We start from the raw sequence: 17,071 nt of genomic DNA, 5'->3' as shown, positions 1-17,071 counted from the left end.
ATGTGGGCAACACAGCATCAGCGACTCCCCAGTGGTGGAAGTTACGGTTCAGGAGAGCAGGAAGCTGGGTAGTGATAGGGGTGTGTGGGCATAAGGGGGACTAAAGAGGAGGGTGGGGGACACCGTGCAGCTTCTGCCAGTGGGTGAGGGTCCAGCGTGGCAGTACAGGACGGTGGCCCTGAGTCAGTGTCTCCTCCTACTGGGTGGGAGTTAGGGTGCATGAGAGCAGGAGGCTGGGCTATGAGGCATGATAGGGGTATGTGGGCAACACAGCGTCAGCGACTCCCCAGTGGTGGAAGTTATGGTTCAGGAGAGTAGGAAGCTGGGTAGTGATAGGGGTGTGTGGGCATAAGGGGGACTAAAGAGGAGGGTATGGGACACTGTACAGCTTCTGCCAGTGGGTGAGAGTCCAGCGTGGCAGCACAGGAGTACAGGACGGTGCCCCTGAGTCAGTGTCTCCTCCTACTGGGTGGGAGTTAGGGTGCATGAGAGCAGGAGGCTGGGCTATGAGGCATGATAGGGGTATGTGGGCAACACAGCATCAGCGACTCCCCAGTGGTGGAAGTTACGGTTCAGAAGAGCAGGAAGCTGGGTAGTGTTAGGGGTGTGTGGGCATACGGGGGACTAAAGAGGAGGGTGGGGGACACTGTGCAGCTTCTGCCAGTGGGTGAGGGTCCAGCGTGGCAGCACAGGAGTACAGGACGGAGGCCCTGAGTCAGTGTCTCCTCTGACTGGGTGGGAGTTAGGGTGCATGAGAGCAGGAGGCTGGGCGGTAAAGCATGATAGGGGAATGTGGGCAACACAGGGTGAGCAGGTCCCCACTGGCGGAAGATACGGGGCAGGAGAACAGGAGGCAGGGCAGTTATAGAGGTGTGTGGGCATGAGGGGTAATAAAGGTTTTTGGCTGTTGCTGAGTAGGGATAGGCATTGGTGCAGACACCATTGATGGTTGGCATTGATGGCGATTTTGCACCCTGCCATCGATAGTAGTAACATATTACTTGGATAACCATCGATTGTTGTAGCTATCGATGGTCATCCATTATATCTGACTGAATAGACCGTGGGTCAATCAGAACTTGGTGGCCTAAAAAAATTTGAAACTTAATCGGTTCTCCTTTGCCATCGTTGTAGGGAAACCATCTGGTCCTCCCACATTGATGGCAAAAGTATTCAACATCGGCCATAAACCATCGATTATTTGAAATCATTGATGGTCGATGGGCATCCCTAGAACTGGAGGAGGGTGGGGGACAGTATGCAGCTCCCGGCAGTGGGTGAGCGTCTCCTCCCACTGGGAGGGAGTGAGCGTGCATGAGAGCAGGAGGCTGTATAATAGTGGTATGTGGGCAAGACATTGATAAAAGTTGTGGCGCTGGTGCAGAGGGCAGTGGGGAAACCTGCAGTGCGGCAGCCAGGGCCAGATTTCCCACCTAGGGGCGGCACCTGCTTGTGGCGGTACAGGATCCCCCATTGTCACGGGGGTACGTGAAATGCGGGAGCAGGGTCGCGGTGGTCCGCTGGGGGGTGGAATTGCCGGAAGGGGGTCAGGGGGGTCTGCAAATCCGTGAATCCGCGATTAGCGGGAGGGGGCGCGGGGGGCTTGAATCGTGGGAAGGGGGGTCCGCAAATTGCGGGAGGGGGGTTGTCGGTGTTAGTGAATTGCGGGAGGGGTGGTTGTGGAGGTCCGTGAGTCAAGGGAGGGGGGGGTGCTGGGGTCCATGAATCGCGGGGGGGGTCATGAATCGCAGGAGGGGGGTCGTGGGGGGCTGCGAATTGCAGGAGGGGAGGTGTGGGGGGGTGCTGTGAATTGCATGAGGGGGGGCGTGAATCAAGGGAGGGGGGGCGCAGGGGGGTGGTGCGGGGGTCCGTGAATCAAGGGAGGGGGCATGAATTGCGGGAGGGGGGGTCGTGGGGGGGCTGCGAATCGCAGGAGGGAAGGTGCCGTGAATTGCGTGAGGGGGGGCGTGAATCGCAGGAGGGGGGGTCCGCGAATCACGGGAGGGGGTCTGCAAATTGCGGGAGGGGACGCTGGAGGTGGTGTGTGAATCGCGGGGTGGTCCGCAAATCGCGGGAGGGGGCGTGGGAGGGGCCAAGGGCGTCCGCAAATCGCGTGAGGGGGGCGCTACGGGGGGTTCCGTGAATCGCGGGAGGGGGCGGGGGTCCGCAAATCCGCAAATAGCGGGGAGGGGGCGCGAATTGAAGGAGGGGGGGTCGCAAATCGTAGTAGGGGGGTTCCGTGAATCGCGGGAGGGGGCGGTGGTCCGCAAATCACAGGAGCGGGGGTCGCGGGGGGCCCTTTTAATCGCGGGAGGGGGGGTCGCAGGGGTCCCGCGAATCGCGGGAGGGGGGGTCGCAGGGGTCCCGCGAATTGCGGGAGGGGGGGTCATGGGGGGTCCCACAAATCGCGGAAGGGCGGAGGTCGCAGTGGACCCGCGAATCGCGGGAGTGGGGTCGTGGGGGGCCCGCAAATCATGGGAGGGGGGTCGCGGGGGTCCCGCGATTCGCGGGAAGGAGGGGGTCGCTGGGGTCCCGCGATTTGCGGGGGGGAGGGTCACTGGGGGGCCGCAATTCGCGTGAGGAGGGGGTCGCGGGGTCCCGCGATTCGCGGGAGGGGGGGGTCGCATGGGGTCCCGCGAATCCCGGGAGGGGGGTCGCGGGGGTCCTGGCAGAGGGTATGAGTGTGCGGGAGTAATGGTGGATGGTGGCTGTGGTATAATGGTGGATGGTGGGCGTGTACTGTAGCCCTGGCTGGGCGGGGTGAGGTGATGTCAAGGGGTTGGAACGTTACACACATGAAAATGTTCTACACAGGAACGTTAGCTACACAGGGGATGAGTGACAGATCTGGCTAAATATATAAGAGATATCACACATATTTGTAATATGAAATCCGGGCAGCGGCGGGCATAATAATTATTTAAAGGTACAGGCGCCGTCAAGTCTAATGGGTGGTCCGGTGCACCCCTGGACCACCCCTTAGATTCGCCTATGTATGTATGTAACACAGTGGCGTAACTAGAAATTTTGCTCCCCCCAGCCAAAAAAGTTTCTGGCGCCCCCCCCCCCCCCCCCCATGCCCCTTAAACATTACGTCACACATCATAATGCCCCTTGCACTATATGCCACATGCCGTCATTAAACTTATACTCCACAAATCTAAATGCACCTTACACTATGGCCTGAATTTCATGCCGCCCGAGTTCAGTGCAGTGCGAGATATCCGCTGAATTCTGATGTTTTTTAAAGGGGAATTAACTTACAAGGCATGGTTTTGCGTGGTTTTGCCTTGTAAGCTAATTCCCCTTTAAAAAAAACGTCAGAATTCAGCAGACATCTCGCACTACACTGAACTCGGGCGAGATGTCCGGGGTCGACGAAGTCGCACTGCCGCCAGAAAAAGGGTGTGACCTCACTGAGAGGGGGAAAGGCTTATTGGAAATAATGCTCCCACAAGCCATGCCTCCCGTTTTCATCACTATGGAGGCATGCTAAGCGCTCTGTGAGCTTCTGGCATGCCCCCAGCCCCTCAGACAGATGCTAACGCATGGTCACACAGACGCCGACAAACAGACAGATACTGACAAATGGACAGATCCTAAAACACGGGCGCTGACAAGTTGATACATGGACGCCGACACAGACACATATGTTGACACATGGACACTGAAAGACGCCTATACACAGGGATACGCTGACACACGGACTGCACATAGAGACACTGATGCTGACAGACGCTGATATCTAGAGACATAATACAGACACCCAGACACTGACACAAATATGCTGACATGTGATGACACAGACACTGAATGCTTTGCATACCACTGTAGAAAACCAGGTTTTGAAAGAGTTAACCTTATTGTTGTGTTCAGCTCCTGTGCTGAAGCCTGTAGAAAGGGAGGGCTCTGTAACCGGAGTGCAGAGTGCAGGGGAATAGAAGGCAGCCGCTGGAGCAGGACAGTCAAGAACAGAAAGCAGGGAGAGGGACGATTCCTTAGCTGCCCAGCCTGCGCGGACGGAGGTTGTGTGTACTGTGTACACAGACGAACTTCCTGCCTGTAATGCTGCTGCTGCTGGGAGGAAGGGAGGGAGAGAGACGGAGTGAGACAGGACGGACCTTACCTCAGCTCTGCAGGTTAGAGTGAGAGGCTTCCGGCGCCCACGCAGCCCCCGCTCCTCCAAGCAGTGGCGGGGGCTGCCTTACACAAGTTACGCCACTGATGTAACACAGGGACACACAGGTGTAAGCACAGTATTATTGTGTGACATCATACTGTATATGTAACCAACTAACCATTTTCATTCTTTTCATAAGGTCTCTCTCAGATCCTCACACTGGTTCTTGAGGAGCTGGGTCTGTTCTACCAAAGAGATGTGAATGGGATCGGAGTATTGTACAGTTTGCTCCAGGCTCCATGGCTGCAGTCTTTACTGAAGGTAAATAAGGGACCAGTCCATAGCATACCTTACTGAGAGTGCATCACGGTGACATGATGTAAGGACAACAGGAGGCTACTATATAACCGCTATATAGTGGTTATATAGTGGGAGGAGAAGGGTCCCCAGCAGCACAGAGTATATCAGGAGATGAGGGATGTGTCAGTGAGGAAAGTGCTGCATGTGACAGGGGCAGTGACATGATGTGAGGAGGGGAATGGGGGAAGCAGGAAGCCACAGACTGACAGTTATATAGTGGGAGGAGCAGGGTCCCCAGCAGCACAGAGTATATCAGGAGATGAGTGATGTGTCACCGACCCGGGATTAACCATTCTTTTAACCGAGGTCAGAATGCTGGGTTGCTGGACCCAGGTTTTGTGTGATGTGAAAGGGGTATAAGTAGGTGCATAATGGGCTCCAGAAAGATCCTGAGGACAAATAATTTTGACTAGATGTAGAAAGAGAAAATATTGTATCTGTGTCTGCAGAGCTCACTGTCCAGTACAGGGTGTGCAGTGGGGTGCACTGCACGGCCTGCCAGATTGCTCTTCAGTAATGCTGGCAGCATAGTGCTGGATTAATGGGGTAAGGGCATCTGCGGAGGAGGGGGGCTGCCTCGATGTGAGCCCCCCTGCTATTGCAGCCGCACTCCTCTTCCTTGTCCCCGGTGCTGCTGCTCCCGCCTGTCGGTCTTGGTTTCCGCTGCGGGGCCAGCGCATGTGTAGTAGCTTTTTTGGTACTGCGCATATGCTGGCCCCAGCCTTTATGGACTACTTGAGCAGTATCGTCCTTGTACTGTGCATGGAGAGAACCTGGTTCAGCAGCCCATATAGAGGAGTTCCGGAGGGAGGGAACACCTCCCAATGGGACTGCCTTGTGTGACTGACAGGATGGACTTCCAATAGGAAGTCACTGCGAGTCACAGTGAAGCCAGAGCAGTCTCAAAGACTGCATTTGGCTTCACTTTCGGCAGAGACAGTGGCAAATTTTACCTGAGAAACCCTTAAGTACGAATATAAATTAATAGAGCTGAGAGCTGTGCTGTCTGCCTGCAGTGTGTATTCTGGAGCTTGGACCTTGTATACAACAGTGGTGAGCCTAATGGAGCACTGCTTAGGGCTCTGTGTGGCCTGCTGGGGGTGGTGTGGCCTGCTGGGGGCGGTGTGTGGCCTGCATTGGGGCGCTGTGTGGCATGCTGGGGTCACTGTGTGGCCTGCTGGGGTAGCTGTGTGGCCTGCTGGGGTAGCTGTGTGGCCTGCTGGGGGCGCTGTGTGGCCTGCTGGGGGCGCTGTGTGGCCTGCTGGGGGCGCTGTGTGGCCTGCTGGGGGCGCTGTGTGGCCTGCATTGGGGCGCTGTGTGGCCTGCTGGGGTTGCTGTGTGGCCTGCTGGGGGCGCTGTGTGGCCTGCTGGGGGGCGCTGTGTGGCCTGCTGGGGGCGCTGTGTGGCCTGCTGGGGGCGCTGTGTGGCCTGCTGAGGATGCTGTGTGGCCTGCTGAGGATGCAGTGTGCAATTAAGTCCTTCATAATTAAGTCCATTTTGCAGGTACATGACTGTCTGCATCAGTATGTAAGAAAGAGACCAATTCCTGTTGTACCAAAGGCCCGGACTCTGTGCAGTGAGGTGGGTCACATACAATGTTCTAAAACATCACCCCAAATAACACCTTTGTTTTACATGTGAAATATTACAAACAAAACAAAAAAGTAAAATGATCCTGTCCTGTATCCTGTAATCTGCTGACACAGGGCCGGCGCCACCACTAGGCAGCTTTAGGCATTTGCCTAGGGCGCCGGCCACTGGAGGGCGGAAGTCGGGAGCAGGGTACCCCCCTGGATGCAGGTGAGCGGCTAAGCGGCTCCCCCCACCCCCAGCAGACTCAGCGGCTGCCTCCGCGTTGCCCCCTCCCCCCCGTGGAATCACTTCACGCCCGCCCAACGCCGCTGTGGAGCGATGCGGCACCCGGCACATGAGCGGCTTCCCCCCCACCTCCAGCAAACTCGGCAGCCACCGCCGCATCGCTCCTGCCCGCACACCTGTCCAACACCGCTGCGGAGCGATGCGCCACATGGCACCCAGCAGGTGAGCAGACACCCCCCCCCCCAGCAAACTTGGCTGCTGCCACCGCATCGCTCCTGCCCGCACACCCGTCCAACACCGATGTGGAGCGATGCGGCACATGGCACCCAGCAGGAGAGCAGACCCCCCCCCAGCAAACTTGGCGGCTGCCGCCGCATCGCTTGGCCCGCCGACCCCCTGCTGCATCATCGACCCACACCCCCCCTGTAGCGGCACTACGGTGCGCGCCGGGGCTCCCCCGTGCCTGGGGCGCTCCGGTGCCTAGCACCGGCCATGTGCTGACACAAAGGGCCTAATTTAGGTCTGATCATAGGACAAATTTGGTCTCAAAATGAACAAAACCATGCTGCATTGCAAGGGGGCAGATGTAATACAGAGAGTTACATTTGGTGAGTTATTTTGTTTCTGTGCAGGGTAAATACTGTTTGAATACACCCCACCCAAATACAGATATCCATTTCTCAGGACTGTGTTCTTCAACTAGCACAGAGTTTCCCACACTCAGACCTCAAGGTACCCTAACAGTCCTGGTTTTAAGGATATCCATTCTTGTGCATAATCAAACTGATTGAAGTACTTGTTCTCAAGCATGGATATTCTTAAAACCTGGACTGTTAGGGTCGCTTGAGAGCCAAGTGCAGGAACCTCTTTGCCAGACAAAGGTTTAATAATGTTAGACAGAATGCAAAAAACTGTAATAAATCAGTCTGTGCCATATAGGAGTATAATTGTATTCACATTAATTGGGCATAATTGCGCTGCTGGGTCGTATCAGTATAATTACGACATCTCCATATAAAGGAACGTTTACATATTTTTTATGTTGGCAGGTGGCAGATATCTTGCGTGAGAGCCCCCATTCTGCTGACTCTCGTGAGCTAAGACGCCTTCTGAGAGGACCACACTTCAAGGCAAGACACTTCCATTGTACTTATTAGGGTTAAATATACTGTATATGTTACTGCGGGTTGGGATCGTTTGGTCGAATGCATTATGGTCGAATGTCATTACATCGAATCCATTAGGTCGAATTGCTAAAAGGTCAACATGATTCTAGGTCGACATGGGAAAAGGTCGAAATGATTCTAGGTCGAAAGGTCATTAGTTCGACAGGTCATTAGGTCGACAAGGTCATTAGGTTGACATTGTCTAGGTCGACATTCACAAAGTCGACATGGGGTTTTTCACTGTTTTTTTACCTGAATGTCAACACAGTCGACATGGACACAGTTTAAAGTGCACTGCATCCCCTCGCATCGCTCGCTGCGCTCGCAATGCGTCGGGCACGGTGCCTCGCTACGCTCGGCACACTATTTTATTCTCCCACCACGCCCTAGTGGATGGTAGGGCATGAAATACCGCCTGTCAGCACATGTCGGCTCAAAAAACAGTGAAAAACCCCATGTCGACTTTGTGAATGTCGACCTAGACAATGTCGACCTAGACAATGTCGACCTAATGACCTTGTCGACCTAATGACCTGTCGAACTAATGACCTTTCGACCTTTTCCCATGTCGACCTAGAATCATGTCGACCTTTTAGCAATTCGACCTAATGGATTCGATGTAATGACATTCGACCATAATGCATTCGACCAAATGACCGCATCCCGTTACTGCTATATACTGCTCTGCATATGCTGATTCTCCTACAATATAGGAACACAATGTGGAGATCAGGGTTGTTTCGAGACAATGGGTGAAATTTACTAACAATACGAATATTCGTATTCTTAATACGAAAGAATACGACTGGCATCGCTGTCATATTGCATTTACGAATTTGTATTCCGGAGGAAATGTACTAATCGGTCGTATTTGACTGATATTTTTTCCAATACGAATTTGTATTTTAAATACACATTCGTATTTCGAATTTTAACATACAAATTCATATTGGCAGCCTGCACGGATCAGTCAGATCCGTGCAGGCTGCAGTGTAAAAAAAAAATAGCAAAATAAATGAATAATTAAAAAAAAAATTGCGTGGGGTCCCCCTCCCACGGCCATAACCAGCCCCAGGCTCAAAGAGCCGGTCCTGGTTTAAAAAAAATCATGGAACAAACCAAGTTGGGGTTCCGTGTATTTTTTAAAACCAGCACCAGGCGCAAGGGCCGGTCCTGGTTCTCAAAATACGGGGGGACAAAATGAATAGGGGTCCGCCATATTTTAAGAACCAGCACCAGGCCCAACCAGCCAGCAGGGTAATGCCACAGCCGGGGAGACTATTTATACAAGTCCCCCCAGCCAAAGCATTAACCCCCTGAGCAGTCAGCCTGGGCAAGGGTCCTGGGGTAGTGGGGACACCCACAATGAAGGGGTCCCCCTCTCCAGAATTTATGCCTGGGGCTGTCCCCGGTACCCCTGGGCTGTATGTACCGGCTGATAAATGTGTAAAAATAGAATAAACTATTGTATATTGCTGTGTAACTATTACCCCTTTCCCACTGCAGCTCTTAAACGGTAATTTTCCATTTATTTTGCCTTTTTAAATGAGTAGAGCTGCAGTGGGAATGCTCCAGGTTGCTGTACCCGTTTAAAAATATATTTTTTTTTTTAAATGGGTAAAAAGCAGAGTTTTACCCGTTTAAGAGCCGTTTTTTTGCCAGTGGGAAAGGGTCTTAAATGGTATTTAGTTATAAAAATAATAAAGGTTAAGAACATGATTGGCTTCCTGCTTGTGATGACTGTGCAGTCACCACATCCAGGAAGTAATCACAGCAGACAGTAGACCAGGGGTGGGGAACCTCAGGCCCGGGGGGCCGTATGTGGCCCCCATAGCTGGTCTGAGTGGCCCTCCCACCTGCCCGGTGGCTTTGCCGGGAGTCAAGTAAAAGGGAATTCTCGCTTGAGGTCGGTAGTTCTCGCAAGATTCCTCTTAATCAACAGCAGCCGGAGACTGTCAGTCCTATTCAGCAGCAACCGCCGGAGCGTAGGGCGGCTGCAGCAGGACAATTTGTAAGATACATTTTTACATATGGCCCCCGAAGGATTTTTTCCCTATACAAATGGCCCTTGGGACAAAAAAGGTCCCCCACCCCTGCAGTAGACAGAGAAGAGCTAAAACGTTTTTGTGCTGTACTGCTGTTTACATTCTGCTACCATGCCCAGTTGGACAGAGGAGGAGATCAGGGAACTCCTTCTAATTTGTGGGGAAGAAGAAATCATGTGTCAGATGACCGGTACGGTAAAGGATGCTGCAATATACCGTAATATCAGCAATATGATTGCAGCATCAGGATTTATAAGAACCACTACGCAAATTATAAATAAGCTGAAGGCATTGAAACGATCACATGCTGAATCAAGCAGCACAACAGCAGAAACAAGCATGAAATCAGCAGAGACATGTGCTCTGTCTGCCATGATTGCAACACTGATCAGACCACTCCCCACCCCCTCCTTTTCATCATTTCATCAGTGTGGGTCTGTGGGGGCAGAAAAGTCCATTCTATATGACAGCCCATGTTTACTATGGGTTTAAACAGGTTTCTTAAAGGGGTATATGTGAATGTGACAAAAACGGCATTTAAATGGCAAATTACTGTTTAAGAGCTGCAGTGGGAAAGGGTCTTTATAGCTCTTACGCGTTTAAAGACCCGATTACAAATACCTGGTCTTTACCCGTTTAGGCAGTGGGAAAGCAGCATAAGAGTCTCAGCAAGCCTCCCCCACCTGCAGGGACTTGGAGAACCACAAGGGCCCGCTGGAACTTGTAGTTCCACAGCAATACAAATAGTAAATAAACACAAACACGCACACCAGAATAATACAACTTTATTACATACAGAGCCCTTTCATACTGATAAATACCTATCTTGAGCCCGTAGGTAGGTCGCTGTCCATCTGTGCGGTCCTGAAGAAATCCATAGGGCTACCTGTGGAAGGAAATTATACTTTCAAGGCTCCGTCAGAGGTTCCAAGTAGCATCCCCGGGTCTTGGTAAAAAAATTAAAATGGGTCATTATGGTATCGCTATACCAGTTAGTAGGGGCCATTATGGTATCGCTATACCAGCTAGTAGTGGTCATTATGGTATCGCTATACCAGTTAGTAGTGGTCATTATGGTATCGCTATACCAGTTAGTAGTGGTCATTATGGTATCGCTATACCAGTTAGTATTGGTCATTATGGTATCGCTATACCAGTTAGTAGTTGTCATTATGGTATCGCTATACCAGTTAGTAGTTGTCATTATGGTATCGCTATACCAGTTAGTAGGGGTCATTATGGTATCGCTATACCAGCTAGTAGTGGTCATTATGGTATCGCTATACCAGTTAGTAGTTGTCATTATGGTATCGCTATACCAGTTAGTAGGGGTCATTATGGTATCGCTATACTAGTTAGTATTGGTCATTATGGTATCGCTATACCAGTTAGTAGTTGTCATTATGGTATCGCTATACCAGTTAGTAGTTGTCATTATGGTATCGCTATACCAGTTAGTAGGGGTCATTATGGTATCGCTATACCAGCTAGTAGTGGTCATTATGGTATCGCTATACCAGTTAGTAGTGGTCATTATGGTATCGCTATACCAGTTAGTAGTGGTCATTATGGTATTGCTATACCAGTTAGTATTGGTCATTATGGTATCGCTATACCAGTTAGTAGTTGTCATTATGGTATCGCTATACCAGTTATTAGGGGTCATTATGGTATCGCTATACCAGATAGTATTGGTCATTATGGTATCGCTATACCAGTTAGTAGTGGTCATTATGGTATTGCTATACCAGTTAGTATTGGTCATTATGGTATCGCTATACCAGTTAGTAGTTGTCATTATGGTATCGCTATACCAGTTATTAGGGGTCATTATGGTATCGCTATACCAGATAGTATTGGTCATTATGGTTTCACTATACCAGTTAGTAGTGGTCATTATGGTATCGCTATGAGAGTTAGTAGTGGTCATTATGGTATCACTATATTGGTTAGTAGTGGTCATTATGGTATCGTTATACCAGTTAGTAGGGGTCATTATGGTATCGCTATTCCAGTTAGTAAGGGTCATTATGGTATCGCTATACCAGTTAGTAGTGGTCATTATGGTATCGCTATACCAGTTAGTAAGGGTCATATGGTATCGCTATACCAGTTAGTAGGGGCCATTATGGTATCGCTATACCAGTTAGTAGTGGTCATTATGGTATCGCTATACCAGTTAGTAAGGGTCATATGGTATCGCTATACCAGTTAGTAGGGGCCATTATGGTATCGCTATACCAGTTAGTATTGGTCATTATGGTATCACTATACCAGTTAGTAAGGGTCATTATGGTATCGCTATACCAGTTAGTAAGGGTCATTATGGTATCGCTATACCAGTTAGTAGGGGCCATTATGGTATCGCTATACCAGTTAGTAAGGGTCATTATGGTATCGCTATACCAGTTAGTAGTGGTCATTATGGTATCGCTATACCAGTTAGTAGGTGTCATCATGGTATCGCTATACCAGTTAGTAAGGGTCATTATGGTATCGCTATACTAGTTAGTAGGGGCCATTATGGTATCGCTATACCAGTTAGTAAGGGTCATTATCATATCACTATACCAGTTAGTAGGAGCCATTATGGTGTCGCTATACTAGTTAGTAAGTGTCATTATGGTATCGCTATACTAGTTAGTAGGGGTAATTATGATATCGCTATACCAGTTAGTAGCATGGCTTAAAGTGGTCATGCAGAGGTGGGGGAACTCATTTCCCTATGCCACCTAATTACTCCCCCTCCCCTCCCCCCATTAGGCAGAGACAAGGCCATTGTAGGGTTTTGGACACCCCCTGCAAATTAGAATGCTTTTCTGTGAGAATTACTGTGCAGGGCCAATGTGGAGGTTAAAATGCACCTCACCATTAGAGGTGGCGGCACTCAGTTCCACCTCGTTCCCCCTCACTTTAACCCCCAGAGAGTAAAAATAGTACTGACAAGTAAGAGAGAAATGACTAATTTTTTAAGGGGCACCCTTAAAGCGGGTGCCGGACGGTGGTGGGGGAACTCATTTCCCTATGCCACCTAATTACTCCCCCTCCCCTCCCCCCATTAGGCAGAGACAAGGCCATTGTAGGGTTTTGGACACCCCCTGCAAACTAGAATGCTTTTCTGTGAGAATTACTGTGCAGGGCCAATGTGGAGGTTAAAATGCACCTCACCATTAGAGGTGGCGGCACTCAGTTCCACCTCGTTCCCCCTCACTTTAACCCCCAGAGAGTAAAAATAGTACTGACAAGTAAGAGAGAAATTACTAATTTTTTAAGGGGCACCCTTAAAGCGGGTGCCGGACTGCTCCCTCGTGGAGAATTAAATAGGTGGCGAGCGCAGCGAGCCACCGTGTCCGCAGCGTGGCGAGCGCAGCGAGCCCGCAAGGGGCTTCATTGCGCTCCCCACACTGTGCAGTCGGGATACCGATGTCTGACTAATGACTGTCGGAATCCCGACTGTCGGGCTAATATACCACACCCCTTAAAACTTAACGTTTAATCATCAATTATAAAAAACCTTTTTAACAATGCAATAAACACCACAAAACATAGATTTTAAAACACACTGATTCTTAATAAAAAAAGGGGTAGACCAATGTAGAGTAATGCGCCAATTATTATTGGTGTGTGTTCAGCAATATCAATATCTGCGCAGTACTGTGTGTAATGATGTTATAGCGAAATATGGTAAATAGCAGAAATATTCCAAAGTGCTACTTCAGTCATTGATATTAAAAACAACTGACTTGTATGATACACTGCGACCATGATCAGCAATGGGGTCAGACCTGGGCCCCTCCAGCAAGTCCGGGCTGGGTAATTAGTGTCCGCCCCCTCTCGGCGGCCCTGCTAGTGACATCAGACCACAGTGTCTCGTAGGCAGGCCTGAAAATAAACAAAACATAAAAGACACATTTAAAAATGGCGCGCATACAGTCAAATGAAAATGATATCTATCTAGTTGCATTAAATACAAAACAATATACTGATAATCTTAATTAGCCCTTATAAGCAGAAAAATATATACATAATAACGGCATATCAAACAGTAGATTATATCATACCACAATTGACAAGCCCACCAAGCATGGATACTATGTATACCTTAAATCAGGCAGGACCAAAGTCTGGCCCGGGGGCCAATTGCAGCCCGTGCTGTCATTTCAAGCAGCCCGCAGCTTCCAGCCAGAAGTGGGTGGAGCATCAGATGCGGGACACACAGCACTGAAGGTGGGGCCCCGGCGAGCGTGCCTTTACCTTGCTGTCTACAGCAGTGAGGAGGTGCTGGCTGCCACAGTGAGATGTGTTTGGCATCTTTCGGGTGAGTATGCATCCAACCCCTGCAGCTGCAATTGTATATCACCCTCCTCCGCAATCACAGTGACAGCAGTGTTTGGGGAGGGGGTGCAGCAAGGGGGAAACTTGCATCTGTAACATACAGAGTGGAGGAGGGCAGCAGCGGGAGCCCAAGCATCTCCGGTCCTTGCAGTTCCTGCTTTGCCTCTCCTTCCTCTGGCTCACACAGGGGGCTGGGAAACATACAGAGAAGGGAGGGGGCAGGCAGGGGGACATACAGTCAATGGGGGTAGAGTGGGGGACATACAGTGAAGGAGGGTCAGGCAGGGGGACATACAGTCAATGGGGGCAGAGTGGGGGACATACAGTGAAGGAGGGCAGGCTGGAGGAAATACAGAGAAGGGGTGGCAGTCTAGGGAATATACAGTGAAGGGGCAGGCTGAGGGACATAAAGTTAAAGGGGCTAGAGTGTGGGACCATTCTGATCTGATTAATGATTCAAAGAATGCCAGGCTGAATGGTCGGCCCCCCACATTTTCACCTTACCAAAACTGGCCCTCGTCGCAAAAAGTTTGGACACCCCTGCCTTAAATGAAACAATGTAATCCAGCAACCTCCTTTAGGCCACCCAGAACTAGCGTGCCTAATCTATGAATCCACATTGATTCACATTGTAACAATTTCATGGCACGATCACCCGTCCCCGTCATAGGCTGCTAGGAATATGATCGATAATAATATAGCATAACATCGTAATGCTGCGGCCGGCTTAACAAAGTGTCATGCCACCGGCTGGTCACTGGTATCCTTCTCCAAAGTGACCGGCCATCCATTCACGTAAAGTACGTTCAGTCTTGCCCACGTAGCACAGGTCACATGGGCAAGTAATTATCGAAACAATGAACTTAGACTGGCAGGTCACTCACTGTGTGATATTAATACGCTTACCACTACGAGGGTGGTTAAAGCTTGAAGCAGCAGTGAGTACCTACAGGTTGTACAATTCAGACATTCATAGCAGCCAGACAAAAAGTTGCTTTGGATACTTTGTTGTTGGTGAAGCCCTGTAATATCAGTCTTCGTGACCCACCCGGGACCCGGATGACGTCATGGAACAGTGAGCCGAGTGACTTCATGGAACTGTCTGCACTTGGTGCTTCCATGATGTCACCCGGCTCCCGGTCAGTGTGTGGAGTGGAATTTCACAGCACAGGGGTATGTCACCACAGAGGCCCCTCCTGTGTCTGTGCATCCTTCCCTCATGCAGTACAGCGTTGTACCATTCCGCCATTCATGCCTGGCACTTACCTGTACCCCTCAGGCCCTGCTCTCCACCCATGATGTCGTGGCTCAGAAAGATTTTGAGCCCATTCTTCCTCCCCTGCCAGACAACATTCCAGAGAGTGAGGAGGCCATAAGGATTGTCTGTCTGGTAAAGAACAAGCAGCCATTGGTAAGAGACTGTATGACGTGTTCTGCCATTCCGTGTGAATCTGTGGCTGTTCTTACAATTGCGTAAGGTTTGCTATGTCTGCATCTCTACATAAGCTTATCTTTCTAACTATTGAGTCATAGGAGATCTAGGGCAGGATGTATTAAGCTGAAAATGCGGTAAAACCCCTGTTTTACCACATTTTCATATGTACTAAAACCCTGACGCCACGTTACCGCCGGGCAGTGTATTGCCACCTTTGGGTGGCGATACCCTATAGAAGCCTATGGGGTTCTATCGCCGCCTGACGCCAACCCACCGCCTCCGCCGACCCCCCTCTCCCCCTCCCTCTGGCTCACCTTGCATCAGTTCCTCCCCCTAGTAAAGCAGCCGAACGTCCTTCCGGCTGCAGGGGGGAGGAGGAGGCGTATACATGCAGTGAATTTTTCCTATTTTCTAAGCGATCTTGTATCTGGGTTTTCCACAGTAGGCGCCGCTTTTGTACAGCATATCCCAGGGACTTACTGAGGGCTGCATATCCCAGGGACTGACTGAGGTTGGCATATCCCAGGGACTGACTGAGGGCGGCATACCCCAGGCACTGACTGTGGTGGGCTGCATATCCCAGGGACTGACTGTGGTGGGCTGCATATCCCAGGGACTGACTGTGGTGGGCTGCATATCCCAGGGACTGACTGAGAGCTGCATAACCCAAGGACTGACTGAGAGCTGCATAACCCAAGGACTGACTGTGGGCGGCATATCCCAGGGACTGAATGAGGGAGGCATATCCGAGAGACTGGCTGAGGGCTGCATACCCCAGGGACTGACTGAGGGCTGCATATCCCAGGGACTGACTGAGGGCTGCATATCCCAGGGACTGACTGAGGGTGGCATATCCCAGGGACTGACTGAGGGCGGCATATCCCAGGGACTGATTGTGGGAGTCATATCCGAGGGACTGACTGAGGGCTGCATACCCCAGGGACTAACTGTGGGAGGCATACCCCAGGCACTGACTGTGGTGGGCTGCATATCCCAGGGACTGACTGAGGGCGGCATACCCCGGGGACTGACTGAGGGCGGCATACCCCAGGGACTGACTAAGGGTGGCATATCCCAGGGACTGACTGAGGGTGGCATATCCCAGAGACTGATTGTGGGAGTCATATCCGAGGGACTGACTGAGGGCTGCATATCCGAGGGACTGACTGACAGGGACTGACTGAGGGAGGCATATCCCAGGGACTGACTGAGGGCTGCATACCCGAGTGAATGATTGAGGGCTTCATACCCCAGTGACTGACTGAAGGCTGCATACCCCAGTGACTTATTCTAGTGAGGGCCTTATTCTAGTTCACTCTTTCTGACAAAATCCTTCTTAGTTGGACAAAATCATGTGCACTGCAGGGGGCAGATGTAAAATATGCAGAGAGAATTAGATTTGAGTGAGTTATTTTGTTTCTGTGCAGGGTAAATACTGACTGCTTTATTTTTACACTGCAATATAGATCTCCCTTTGAAGTAAAACCCCACCCAAATCTAATTCTCTCTGCACAAGTAACATCTGCCCCACCTGCAGTGCACATGGTTTGTCCATCTAAGAAGGATTTTGTCAGAAAGAGTGAACTAGAGTAAGGCCCTGACTGAAGGCTGCATACCCTAGAGACTGACTGTGGGCTGCATATCCCAGGGACTGACTTAGGGCAGCACATCCCAGAGATTGAGGGCAAGATTTAGTGGTTTGACCGTTTTTGAGAAAATGCGTTTTTTTCTCAAATCACCCTATATCGCCGTTTTTTTAAATCGCATTTTTGCCGCGAATTTGCATATTTAA

At 50.6% G+C, this 17,071-nt stretch overlaps 1 protein-coding gene across 1 annotated transcript in view; it reads left to right on the top strand.

Moving 5' to 3' along the window:
* Positions 1-17,071, top strand: part of MPP4 (MAGUK p55 scaffold protein 4) — a 151,428-nt gene that overhangs the window by 38,051 nt on the left and 96,306 nt on the right. Inside the window, exons 3-6 of the mRNA XM_083154085.1 lie at positions 4,320-4,441; positions 5,984-6,061; positions 7,348-7,428; positions 15,124-15,255. Coding sequence (XP_083010211.1) covers positions 4,320-4,441; positions 5,984-6,061; positions 7,348-7,428; positions 15,124-15,255 — 413 coding nt within the window. The remainder of the gene's footprint in view (positions 1-4,319; positions 4,442-5,983; positions 6,062-7,347; positions 7,429-15,123; positions 15,256-17,071) is intronic.

The sequence above is a fragment of the Crinia signifera genome, chromosome 7 (genome assembly GCF_055691185.1).
Source record: "Crinia signifera chromosome 7, ASM5569118v1, whole genome shotgun sequence".
NCBI lineage: Eukaryota > Metazoa > Chordata > Amphibia > Anura > Myobatrachidae > Crinia > Crinia signifera.
This window is presented reverse-complemented; position numbering and strand designations above follow the sequence as displayed.